The following is a 12,180-nucleotide window of genomic DNA, read 5'->3' as shown; positions in this document are numbered from 1 at the left end:
AGTAGGTGCTGCGGTTTAGGTGTTTTTGATGTGGACGGACATACATACATACATACATACATACATACATACCGTACATACAGACATGCAAATCGGATGCAAATGAACTGATTCAGCTTATACAATAACCTCACATTGATATACCAAATGTGAGCTAATAAAAACATTAAAGGCTTCTGGCTTCCTGACTGCAGCCATTTACATCCCTACTGTACTGAAAATAAGTGCAAATGGAATGATCCTGAGATGGACATTGATATATCGTAGCAGTTTATGACTAGATGATTTTTTGTATCATGTATGTGTGTAAGAGTAGGTCTTTGTGTTGTACCTATGTCATTCACAGATCACAGAAAGAGTAACATTGTTTCCTTTTGAGGCACAGGTGGATTTGTCAGAATATGCTGAGGAAAAGATCGAAAAAGAAAAAAAAACTTTCATGAAAAGGTATTCTGCAACACCTTACTCTTTATTGTCACTGTACCGGTATGAGCTTCAATTCAAATACAAGCCTTTGTGAGTACTTAGTGGGTGTTGGCTACCATACCTGATTCACTGAATTTTTGAATAAAATGGGCCCATTTATTAGAAAACTCCAGTATAAAGACATCTAATCCTGTGGTGTACCAATAGTGAATATCCCAAAATTTTGTGCACTTTGTTAAATGATGGACACCTTTAAGTTGTCGATCGTTAAATCTTATCCCGGAACTATTTTGTTTCGACTGGTGGTCTGGAGGTCTGTACAATTAGAACCAATGCAATTGACACAGTGAACACATGCATTTCCACTGTTCACTGTGTGGAGGCTTTTTGTAAGCGAAAGCAACTGTTAGTTTTAAATGCAATTTTTTGCATTGTTTTAGACTTTTCCAGTATGGATTTAAAACAAGATCACATGACTGGTATGTATTATCAGCTGCTTTTATTCGTCTGGTTTTTAATTTTCTCCAGCAAATGATCCATCCTAAATTGCATTATTGGTTGTCCTTTTCTCGTCTTTTTGTTCATTTTCTTGTTTTTTGACCTTTTCTTCCGATGATACTCTTTCAAAGCCTGTTCAGTTTCTTCCCTTCTTTTCTGCAATTCCTATTTTGACAACAAAATGCCAGAAAACACAGTTCATTATTCTCCAGTTCTCTGACCGACAGACTCTGTAGATGTAAAGCAATTCTCCACAAATTCAAACAGAGTCTGTATGTACCAGGTAGAGCAATGCTCCATTACTTCAAATAACTGATTACTATGTAATAGTTGAAATTGAGTCTAATCGTTACTTGCCTCCATCCGTTTTTGTTTCTCTTCTCGTTTTCTTTGGAATTCCTTTTGTTCCTTGGCATATGGGTTCATCTTTTTCCTGGGAAAAATGTAAGGTCATACAGATTATTAAATAATTAGGTTTATATTGTAGGGACACACATTTATTTGACTTCTGTGTGAGCACTGTGTCAGTATATAGTGCCACTTAAAATATTGATTTGATCTGTTCTCATATTATTTAAGAGTTAATCTACCAGTCAGGGTAAAACATGCAGCATTAGTGTCTCTGACAAAATACAAACACACACAATAGACAAATAAAGGTAGACATTGAGTGAACAATGAAGCTATGCATGATCAAAGGTTGAATTTCACAGTCACTCTATGGGGTACTTTACCAGTGAAATCTCTGTTTACGATACAACTACATGTATATTTAACAGTTGTTAGAGTGGTATAACAAACTTTGTGAGGTTACCAAAAATAGCACTGAATGTGATCATGCACCTTAGGAATAAAATGATGAGGTACAACTTCATGCAACAAAATTTGAGATGAAGTAAATATTAAAAGAAAAATGAACTATGTCATTAAATGCAACAACTGTGATTGCAGAAGGCTACCGTAATAATAATACCCAGTATGTACGGTAGTATGGACATGGAATAAAATAGTATCGGGTAGTATGACATCAAAACAGGTCCAATAAGCAATAATCATTCATGGCAAACAATTTACCAGCTCCAAGAAACAAATAGAAATGTGATAATAACATTGGGTCATCTTGAACCATCACCGTTCTACTACTAGATCCAGTTGGGTATGGGCCATGTCTATCAAGGTAATGTGTCACAAAAATGTCCCTTAGTGTCAAATCACTGTCATTAATGTGTGCCAGCATTAACCCTATTCCCACTGTGTTCATGTCAATATCAGATAACATCTAAAATTATGATCACCTAGTGTTGTACACCTTGTGATGTCTAGTGACATGACCTGATGGTGATAGCATTGCCATAGTAGCATGCATCACAGAATCTTTATTGTGTTGATTTCAATCATAAAATTGTCAAATGTATATGATATAAACAAAACATAATATACTGAGAGTAAACCATCAGCTCATATTTACCTTTTCCCTTTCACATTGAACTGACTTGGACTCTGTTGTCTTTTTCTTTCATTTGGTGATTCATGAAGATTTCCTTCCACATCATCTTTCCTGTCTTTCATTTCTGACACTGTCAACTTCTCTAACTGTCCCTGTTTCTGCTGTTGCCTCTTCTGTTTTTGCTTGAACTTTTTATATTTGTACATAATTTTTCTTTTCCTTTTGTCTGCATAGCCTTGACCTGAATGTAACAAAGCAATGAAGACGCAAAAACTTCTTAAATTCAATGAAAACTAAATAAAACCATCTTGAACTTGAGAAAAAGAAATAGTGTAAAAACAAAAAAGACACTGCCATCATAATAACATAACGACATACATTTGTACAGTATGTCAGCATTTACATGTAGTTCACTGTCAGGATACATGTTGGCCTTTTGATAACTCACTTATCATTGCAGGAAATCATTGCTTAGGTTTGCTGTCTTTTGGCTATGGTTGTCTATCAGTATCATGCGATCATGGCATGCCAGTTAATCAAGATCGTGAGAATATAGATCTCTTTTGTCAGTTACAATTTCTTTGGATGAAAGTTGAATTTTGAAAGTGACTGATTTAAAGTTCCAGTGATGTTCAATAATAGTACATAAATTAGCATAAATTAAGTATTAATGGCCGATAACATGGGATTGATCGAGTAAAAGCCCCTACCCTAGTATAACTGTAATTTAGAGTTGTTGAACCAGGGGCTTACCGGTATACTCTGGCGAGTATGGTAATTTGAAATTAGCCATGACTGAGGTACTAGCAGACAATAGCACTGTTCCCTGCAGGCTGAAAACGATTTACATACCGGTACTAGCGATAGCTATTTGTATTATTTGCCTTTTCTTTTGTTGTGAAAATATATTCTTTTGTACAGTTCTTAACATATGAATAGATTGCTCAAAAAATGGAGGGGTGGTCCACCAATAAAACTCCCCTTGTGGAGAACCCTGCTCCCAAATGTCTTCTTGGACAGCCAATTTTTTGAAAATGGTTGTACACTATCCAAGGTAGTCCATTTCGAGGTAGTTGAGCCCTGCGCTACTACACTTTTCTAAGTGTGAAAATGTCTATTAAAGTGGGCAGAACCATTCTCTCAAAAGTAGTCTTCATGATAAGTGATTATTTTTTTGCCAAATCAGGTAGATTTTTGTGTTCTTGTTAACCTTAACCAAGTCACCCTGGAGGTCTCAACCTTTTGATCTTGTACCTTAACATATATTACAATTTTGTCAGCTGCTCACCAGTTTTGTTTGATATTCAAATTACTTTGCACAGCTTTACTGGAAGTGAGTAATGATGGAAACACACCATACTGCTTAAACTTGGCAGGGGGCGATGCAGATGCAATGTACCGGTATAGGTGTGTAAAGGGCCAAGTGTTGGTACGTACACCCAGGGGCTAGGCTGTGGTACAAAACAGCTGAATATTCTTCACGGAAACACTATCAGTTCTCCCAGTCAAGTTGCATGATATCTTAAAGTTGTCACTAAACAAGTGTGACCAGGTCAAGGTGACCTGGGTCAAGGTGATAATAACCAGAGTCACTTGTAGTTAAGTACAAGATGAAGACGCCTGTGTAGCATATACCGGTACAAGGGGCCTTTGCCATGTACCTACCACAAGCGACTGTCAACACGAGAGTTTTCATTACTTGAGTTGGTTTCTAGACTTGCCAGCCCCAAGTCGTTTGGCACTACTACCCAAAATGTTTTGGCACCGCTCTAGGCGGGGTACCAGTCAACTCGCACTTTTTACAACCCGCCCAGAACCACTCGCCCGATTCCAACCCGCCTAGAACCAACTCGCCCGATTCCAACTCGCCCGATACCAACTCGCCCGATTTCAACTCGCCCGATGCCAACTCGCCCGATACTATTTTGCAAAATGAGTACCTGGAACGCATAAAACGTTTTATTTCTAACGACAAATATTTCTAACATTGAGAACCACAGGTGCGGTTTGAAATATGTGCCAACACTGAAAACTTTTTATTTGCGAATTTCACGTTTTGCAAATCTCTTGAAAAAAATTAATTTCCTGCGGCTTCTTTACGTAAAGGGATAGTTACTGCAGTTATACTGGCTCGGTTTTTAGGAACAGCAGGACCGTCTTTCACGAGTTACTGGCCCGTGATATGAAAAAAGCTGGCCTCGGGCCATCGGGTTAGCGTACATGGAATCTAACTATACAATCCATCTCAAAACAATGTGCAAATGGCATCGCGCGAGTGGCACGGGCGAATTGGAATCGGGATGATCGGGCGAGTTGGATCGGCGAGTTGGAATCAGGCGAGTTGTAATCGGGCGAGTGGAATCGGGCGTGTTGGTTCTGGGCGGGTTGGAAAAAGTGCGAGTTGACTGTAATTCCTCTAGGTCACCTGGGGGAACCAGTGCTAGAGCGTAATGCAAATCAAAGCACTAAAAAGTATAAGTATAGTGTCAACATTTATGTACATGATTTGTGAGAACATGATGGTAAGAAACTGTAAGAAAAAAAGTCTTCATATCATTTTCAAATCTGTGACATAAGTTTATTGATAGCAATAGCCGCCGATATGGCAAAAGTTTGAAAGCGGTGCTGAAACGGTACGGCAAAAATCACACAAAATTCACATAAAAGTAGTGGTCAGAACGCAGAGCTCACGCTTACGAATATGATCAGTAAGTTATTAAAAATACCGCAATTATACGGTGTCGCTCAAATTTGATCAAAATTGGTATATACCAGTATGGGTACCAAAGATCAACAATAAATGTTGTTCTATCTGTTCAGTGCAGGAAAATTCTACGTCGATGTTATGACAATGATTTCTGCACAGTACAACCAGAAAAAAATACCGCAATTATACGGTGTCGCTCAAATTTGATCAGAATTGGTACATACATGTACCAGTGTGGGTTAACAAAGATCAACAATAAATGTTGTTTCTATCTGTTCAGCGCAGGAAAATTCTACGTTGATGTTATGACAATGATTTCTGCACAGTACAACCAGAAAAACAACAAGAAATATTTAAACCAGAAAAACAAGAATGACAAAAGTAATTAAGGTCCGAAATTTTAGGTACTGGAGGTCAACTTTAGCAACATGCATAGCTGAAAGGCAGCTAGCCCCTCTTAGTTTGACCATAGACGCTCTTTCTCCCCTCTACTGACGGTCTTCCTCCCCTCTACTGTCTATGGTTTGGAGAGTTCTAAACAACTCCCCTCTACTGACGGTCTTCCTCCCCTCTACTGTCTATGGTTTGGGCAGTTCTGTTAATAATATGTAACAGTTCATAAACAATGACAGGAAATGACTCAAGATAAGTGGAGTTTGCCTGTCACTCCTGCACACATGCAGAAATTCCATTTTCTTACCTCATTTGCACATTTTTGACACTGATGTGTTCATTTGAACAAATTCACATCTCAACCCCTACATCTACCTGTACACCAAATACTGAGACGGTAGCTTCGGCAGTATGGGAGCCTTTGTGTGTGACGGACATACATCCGCACATACCCACAAATATACAGACATGCAAATCAATTCAGCTTATACGATAACCTCACATTGGTATACACCAAATGTGAGTAAAAAATCGAAACAGGGATACCAAAATGTCTTGGGTTGCAGTGCCGAAACGCCTTGGGCCCGAAATGACTTGGGCTCAAACGACTTGGTGACGAAACGTCCAGTTACCCTTGAGTCAAAAGGGTAAGTGACCTGCTCCAAATTTTTCAGCCATTTGTTGTAGTGATACCCTGATGACCGTGCAGTGTCAGGGTCCCATCACTGAATGGAGTGAGTACATATAAGCTTACAATCTCCATGAGTCTACCACAGAGTGTACATCAAACCATAGAGGTTTACCTCCGTCATCGGAGGTACATGCAGTGCTGCCTGAGGACTAGTGAGTGTGGTCGAACGGTCACTGGTCGAGTAAATCACTGTCGCTTGCGGTGTTTTTAAGCGGCAAAGGCCCCTGTAAGCATTATAAACATTGGGAGTTGATATCAAATATTTCTAATGCTCACACATGGGACTTCGCTGTGTGTCGAACCATGGACTCCGAGGTACCTACATATGGTCGAACTACAACTTACAGTACACAGCGACGGGGGAGCAAATGTGACTTGACACGTGTGGAGTTTAAATGCTTCTCCGGTTCCGTGAAGTTATTCTTACCTTCTTCTTTGTTACCTATATACTTCTTATATCGGTTTTCTCTCCATTGCAATTTCTTTGCTTTTTCTGCGGTTGAAAACGCGGTTTTTTGAACTTTTGAGCCAGCGACACGCTTCTTCAACATTTCGGAAGCCATCTTTAGAGTACGCCCTCTTGCGGTAATACATGTAAACGCCTCAGTTTCATATTGACTTTCGGATTCTCATTGATCACGTACGGCCCCTCAGATCAGCTTTCCCTTTTAAAAAATTACAGAGCTTCAGATGCCTTTTAAAAGGTGTGAAGAAGATAGAGTGCAGGGCAAGTGTCCATTCTCTGGACACCGGCGCTCTACTATTTATTCTTAGCACCTTGGGAGGTCAATAGTTATTATTTTCTTGTACTGTTATGAAAAAGTTTAGAGATGGGTAAAAAAAGTAAATACTCGGTCTCTTCAATTTTATTGCCAATAACGACATAAATAACAACAAAAATAAAACCTTAATGACCCAGAATATAATGTCAAAAAGGATAAAGTCAAAAAGAGATATCCGAAGTGATCTCAACTCCAGCATAGACACCGAATACGAAGCCGGTGCTAACTTAAATCAATATTGTGAAGACCGAAAATGGCGGCGCTCAGTTAAAAAGTTTGCGCTGAAATTTGCGAGAACAATCAAGGGATAGAAAGAGTTCCCATAATGAAAACTGTGTTGATGGTCGCAGAGAAGCCGCAGTTGGCGCATTCTCTTGCAAAGATCCTGTCAAATGGACGCATGAACTCACGGAAAGGGTTTAATGGAGCATGCTCTATCCACGAGTACACTGGCCAGTTCCTCGGCGAACCCGCTAAGTTCAAGGTTTGTACAGTAACCAGACCTTTCGTAAATGCTACGCACGTTTTGTGGAGTGACCGTGTTCGAAGTATACCAGTCATGGACTTACTAAACCGAGCATTAACAGTATGCAATGATAATACATTTGTGCACGGTGCCACTATTTCAAGTCATCGTTTGATAGATGACAGTCTCCACCACCCAAATCGGCACACAGTCCAGTGTAGTAGTTTGGGGCCTCTGCTCGTTCAGTTGTTTGTCAAGATATTTTGAGACTACATGTACTCGTATTGTCCACAAATTTTATTAAAATGGACGCCTAAATTGTAAATACTAACTGATGTTGAAACTCTCGACTTGTACAACGTGAAGGATTGAGTGCCAGTACTGGGGTCATCAAAGGTCATGCTTGCGACATAACAAGGGTCAAAAGTTTCCATTTCATCAAAAAGCTCCTCTGCCAAAAGTACACAAGGCAAAGAGGAGAGTGGGATGGCGGTTGTTACAACACAGCACAGAATATCTATGTGCATACTCTTTGCAATTGCAGCAGTTTTATAACTGCCTTTGCGGTATATAATATACACCCATATATAGCTGCAAAATTGTAGCGCTACGGTGAGGCGGTAGGTGATTTTTGGTTTTGCGACTTCGCTCACCGGTAGCGCTACAATGCCGATGGCCCTGTAGAGGTGAAAATATGCGCACCCCACTGGACTAGGCGTGTGTGATGTGAAATGCTACATATTTACTGCATTTGGTCGTAACGATTTATCACTACTGAAGACAACACTATACTACACTAAGCTTGTCGTTTATGGGTTTGGAATTTGTTCAAACACGATGATTGCGTTCCAAAAACATTTCTGGAAGCCGCCATTACCAACTTTCATGTCGAATGGCGGCTCCCAGACACACGGATGCCCCGACGCTCAATGTTTATGGGACGCGATCTACGTGTTTGAATAAATTCCAAACCCCATAAACAACAAGGTTAGTGAAGTATAGTCTTCAGTCTTCAGTAGTGATAATCGGTACGACCAAATGAAGTAAATATGTAGCATTTCACATCAACACGCCCAGTCCAGTGGGGTGCACTTATTTTCAACTCTACAGGGCCATCGGCATTGTAGCGCTACTGGTGAGGGAAGTCACAAAAACAAAAAATCACGACCGCCTCACCGTAGCGCTACAATTTTGCAGCTAATATACATCCATATATTGACTTTGAAGATCGCATCAATTATACAGTACATGTACCTGTATGACACTCTGATATGGAGACTAGACTGAAGATTAGTGGATACAAAGACATTTTGGTCGTCCTGATATGGATACAAAGCAATACACTCAGACATGTGTGCCATTTTATTAAACACATAACTGCATTAAAATACTAATTGTGTTTTTGTTTATTTTGCATACACAACCTGTAGATGACCTCAGTTTGTGGCCACGTAATGGGTTTAGATTTTCCAAGCAAATACAACAATTGGGACAAAGTGGATCCAGTAAGTATATTCACTACTTGTTATTACATAATGAGTAAAACAGATTGACCAATACTTCAGTTATTCCAAAAATTTGTTGCAAGTGTTTGTACTATACCGATTTACAGTTTCTTTCTTTTCATACTCATATACTGTTTTCGCATAATAGCACGATCAAGTGAACTGTTACATCCTACATACAGTGTAACCATATACATGTATTATAAGCATACCGGGAACAACTTTTTAAAGTCCAATATGTCATACCGGACTCCTTTATGCTATGCAGCATACCTTTACAATAATTACAAATGGTGTTAACAATATTTTGCTAAACAATAACCATGTACATTGATAGGTACACATGCACACATGCTAACAATACCAAAGGGGCAATACACATGTAGAATTAGACTTGTGATGGGGTAATAGTATTAAAATATGTGGCAACTGAACCACATTACAGGTATAGGGTAAGCACTAAGCACCCTTTTGATTGAGGGCAAATTTGCACCAAGTCCTGGTGAAAGTAAACATTACACTATGGAAATCATGTACAGATACACAATATGCAATCACTGTTTGGATTCAGAAAGTATATTCTCCCATTGTTCAGAAACCTTCAGCAGTTCATCTCCCAAATGTCTGTATCAACAATATGTCACTGAGCAAAAATCACAATCTCATCGGATTTTTCACCTCTCAACCTTTTAGAAGGAGAGGGAGGAAAGAGTGTTTTAGGTCAGTCACTTTGAATTTTGTTTCCTATATGTATAGTATGTGTGGATTTTTAGTGATACACTCTCCCTGAGTGTATACATTTACAGTGTACCAAAATTGTGTGACACAATATGCAAATGTAAAGTCATACAAACTACCATAATTCAGTTGCTGTAACAGTATACATAAATGGTTTACCTCCAGGCCGAGTTGTTTGCAGCTCCTACAAGAAAAGTGGAAGCTCAACAAGGTCTCCATATGCCAAAATTTCTGTCAAGTGAGGTAAGTAAGTTTGTCACAACTGCATTAACCCTTATCCTACCAACTTCAAGATCAATATAAAGTCTGATGAGTCAGTTATAACCAGTGAGGCATAACATATTCTATAGACTTTTGATTAATTTGAAGGCTCCTGAAAGAAAAGATTCTGTAAACATGCTTGAAAAGAAAAACAAGATGATGTGGATCTTTGTGTTTATTGTGCAAGTGTTGTACTTTATATCTGACATCAGCATCATACTTTTGAATTTTAGATGTAGGGGGCTAAGCAAGTGAATTTGCTTGTTTAGCTATTTGAACAATTTTGAGATGGTCCCTAAGTAACAAGGCAGGAGATACTTTTGGCAGTCTATTCAGTGTATCTCGCAGTCTATTCAGTGTATCTCTGTGCATTCACAACGATGTACATGTAAAATGTAGGCCAAGATCTTGCAATGTTACTGTTCTTGCAGTGTTTCTGTTCTGACTGAAAAATCAAGTTCTACTGGATCTGTGTTTAAGTCTGAATATACATGTACATTTGTACATGAACATTTCTGACAAAAGCCATGTGTTTTTTATAAAATGTAGAAATACAGTAACGTGGCTTCAATCATCGTTGTTATGGCTTACAGGCAAAGTATGTGGATGCATTGGTGCTGTGGCTGGATTGCGACAAAGAAGGAGAAAATATCTGTTTTGAAGTCATTGACTGTGTACTGGAGTCAATGAACAGATCAAGAGGCAGAGAACAGGTTTGTATCGTAAAAACTTTTATTTACAGGGATGCTGCTATTGATTTGAAACAGAAAGACAGAATATACAATAGACTAAGAATCCAATGTGGAAACACTCCCAGTGGACTTGCAAAGTGTGAATTCAAGACAGTACAGTGTAGCTACAATTGTTCAAAATAAGGTGTATTATGTAGAGAATATATCCCTTCAAATATTTTGAACATTGAAATCTGTTTCTCACAGTGAAATTAGATATCATATTGTGCATGTACCGGTACATGCAGAAGATGAAAGGAGATATCCTAATAGCATCCTTCTCACAACCACTCTCTCTTTCATGTTTCATGTTTGTCAGTGAAATCTTCAAAATCTCAGTCTCTGAAATGCAGTCATTACAACCTAGTTGAACTCTAGCCAAGCATATACAAATACTAAATCCTCTATTCATAATTTTCTTTTTATAAGTTTGGCATACGGTACATTTACTTTAGATATAAGTAACATTTTTTTTCATTGGTAAAGCCAAGTCTGGGGACATTGCACGGGAATGGAGATTTCTCTGCAAGTTTTGTAAAATGGGGGAAGAAACTTTACAAAAGTGTAATCGAACCTGAACCTCACTGAACGCAGCATCTTACACAACTCAACTTGCTGATTTTTTGTCGAAAACGGGTAAAATACTTACCGCCGCTACCACTGCTTTTGCTGTCAGCCATCTTGTTTTATGCCCTCAACATCAAAATATGTTCAAAGCTATCGTTTTAGATGACCAAACTTACGGATTCCATTCCACCAACTATCGTTTCCCTACCCAAGCTATGCTGCACGGTGTCAAAGCTATCGTTTTCATTCAAAAGCTACACTTTTTTAGGTACCCCTGAACACTGTGTTCCATGACCTTGTTTGCAGAGCAATACTAATACATCTTCTGATACATGCAAGTTGTACCAAAAGTTGCAATCTCATTATATGGTAACTTTATGATCTGTTTACTATTTATTGGCTTATTTATTCTTTGACTGCTTTTGTTTTGTTTTTCTGCAGACGATTTTCAGAGCCAAGTTCAGTGCCATCACAGAGAAAGACATCAAAGCTGCAATGAACAAGCTTGTAGAACCCAACAAGAATGAAGCATTATCAGTAGATGCAAGGCAAGAATTAGATCTACGTATTGGATGTGCTTTTACTAGATATCAAACTAAATTCTTTCAGGTAAGCAGTTATCAAAACATATAAACAGAGTTACAGTAAGTCTTACAAACACAATTGTGCAACACTCTTTGATCAGGTGTGTAATAAAAGATGAAATACCAACATCAGGAGGTAGACTGTATCACATCACCAAGAAAAGAAGTTTTCAAGCTTAGGCCTAGCTCTTTTGTTGTTTAAATAACAGACACTTGAGGGTGCTGTTGCCATTACAAGAAGGACACACTGGCCTTTTAATATTATCTTTGGCCCACTAATGAGGAAAAACAGACTTGCAGTAAACCAAGCATGGTTCCATAAACACCTAACATGATGGCTGGTAACTGTCTAATTACCGACTGAAGTTTTTTGATTAACTGAAT

At 38.7% G+C, this 12,180-nt stretch overlaps 2 protein-coding genes across 2 annotated transcripts in view; one reads left to right on the top strand and one right to left on the bottom strand.

Moving 5' to 3' along the window:
• Nucleotides 1–908: 908 nt before the first annotated feature.
• Nucleotides 909–6,751, bottom strand: LOC139141822 (thyroid transcription factor 1-associated protein 26-like). Its single transcript, XM_070711512.1, has 4 exons — nt 6,590–6,751; nt 2,393–2,612; nt 1,282–1,357; nt 909–1,089 (listed from the first exon to the last, which is right to left on the bottom strand). Exons 1-4 carry the CDS (start codon nt 6,723–6,725, stop codon nt 916–918), a joined length of 606 nt encoding a protein of 201 aa, XP_070567613.1. The 5' UTR covers nt 6,726–6,751; the 3' UTR covers nt 909–915.
• A 422-nt stretch (nt 6,752–7,173) lies between these two features.
• The window catches only part of LOC139141820 (DNA topoisomerase 3-beta-1-like), a 95,466-nt gene continuing 90,459 nt past the window's right edge, over nt 7,174–12,180 (top strand). The window contains exons 1-5 of the mRNA XM_070711499.1: nt 7,174–7,428; nt 8,841–8,915; nt 9,819–9,896; nt 10,508–10,627; nt 11,654–11,821. Coding sequence (XP_070567600.1) covers nt 7,270–7,428; nt 8,841–8,915; nt 9,819–9,896; nt 10,508–10,627; nt 11,654–11,821 — 600 coding nt within the window. The 5' untranslated portion in view covers nt 7,174–7,269. The remainder of the gene's footprint in view (nt 7,429–8,840; nt 8,916–9,818; nt 9,897–10,507; nt 10,628–11,653; nt 11,822–12,180) is intronic.

Source organism: Ptychodera flava, chromosome 1 (genome assembly GCF_041260155.1).
Source record: "Ptychodera flava strain L36383 chromosome 1, AS_Pfla_20210202, whole genome shotgun sequence".
In the NCBI taxonomy this organism is placed as follows: domain Eukaryota; kingdom Metazoa; phylum Hemichordata; class Enteropneusta; family Ptychoderidae; genus Ptychodera; species Ptychodera flava.
Note: the sequence above shows the minus strand (reverse complement) of the source record. Positions and strands in the feature narration are given on the sequence as shown.

Bases quoted from the DNA above. Each gene is read 5' to 3' on its own strand.
- LOC139141822 (XM_070711512.1), bottom strand. From the start codon at position 6,725: ATGGCTTCCGAAATGTTGAAGAAGCGTGTCGCTGGCTCAAAAGTTCAA. The intron at 2,613-6,589 runs GTAAGAATAACT...TGTTACATTCAG, and splicing joins TATAGGTAACAAAGAAGAAG to GTCAAGGCTATGCAGACAAA. The intron at 1,090-1,281 runs GCAAGTAACGAT...TTGTCAAAATAG, and splicing joins AGAAACAAAAACGGATGGAG to GAATTGCAGAAAAGAAGGGA.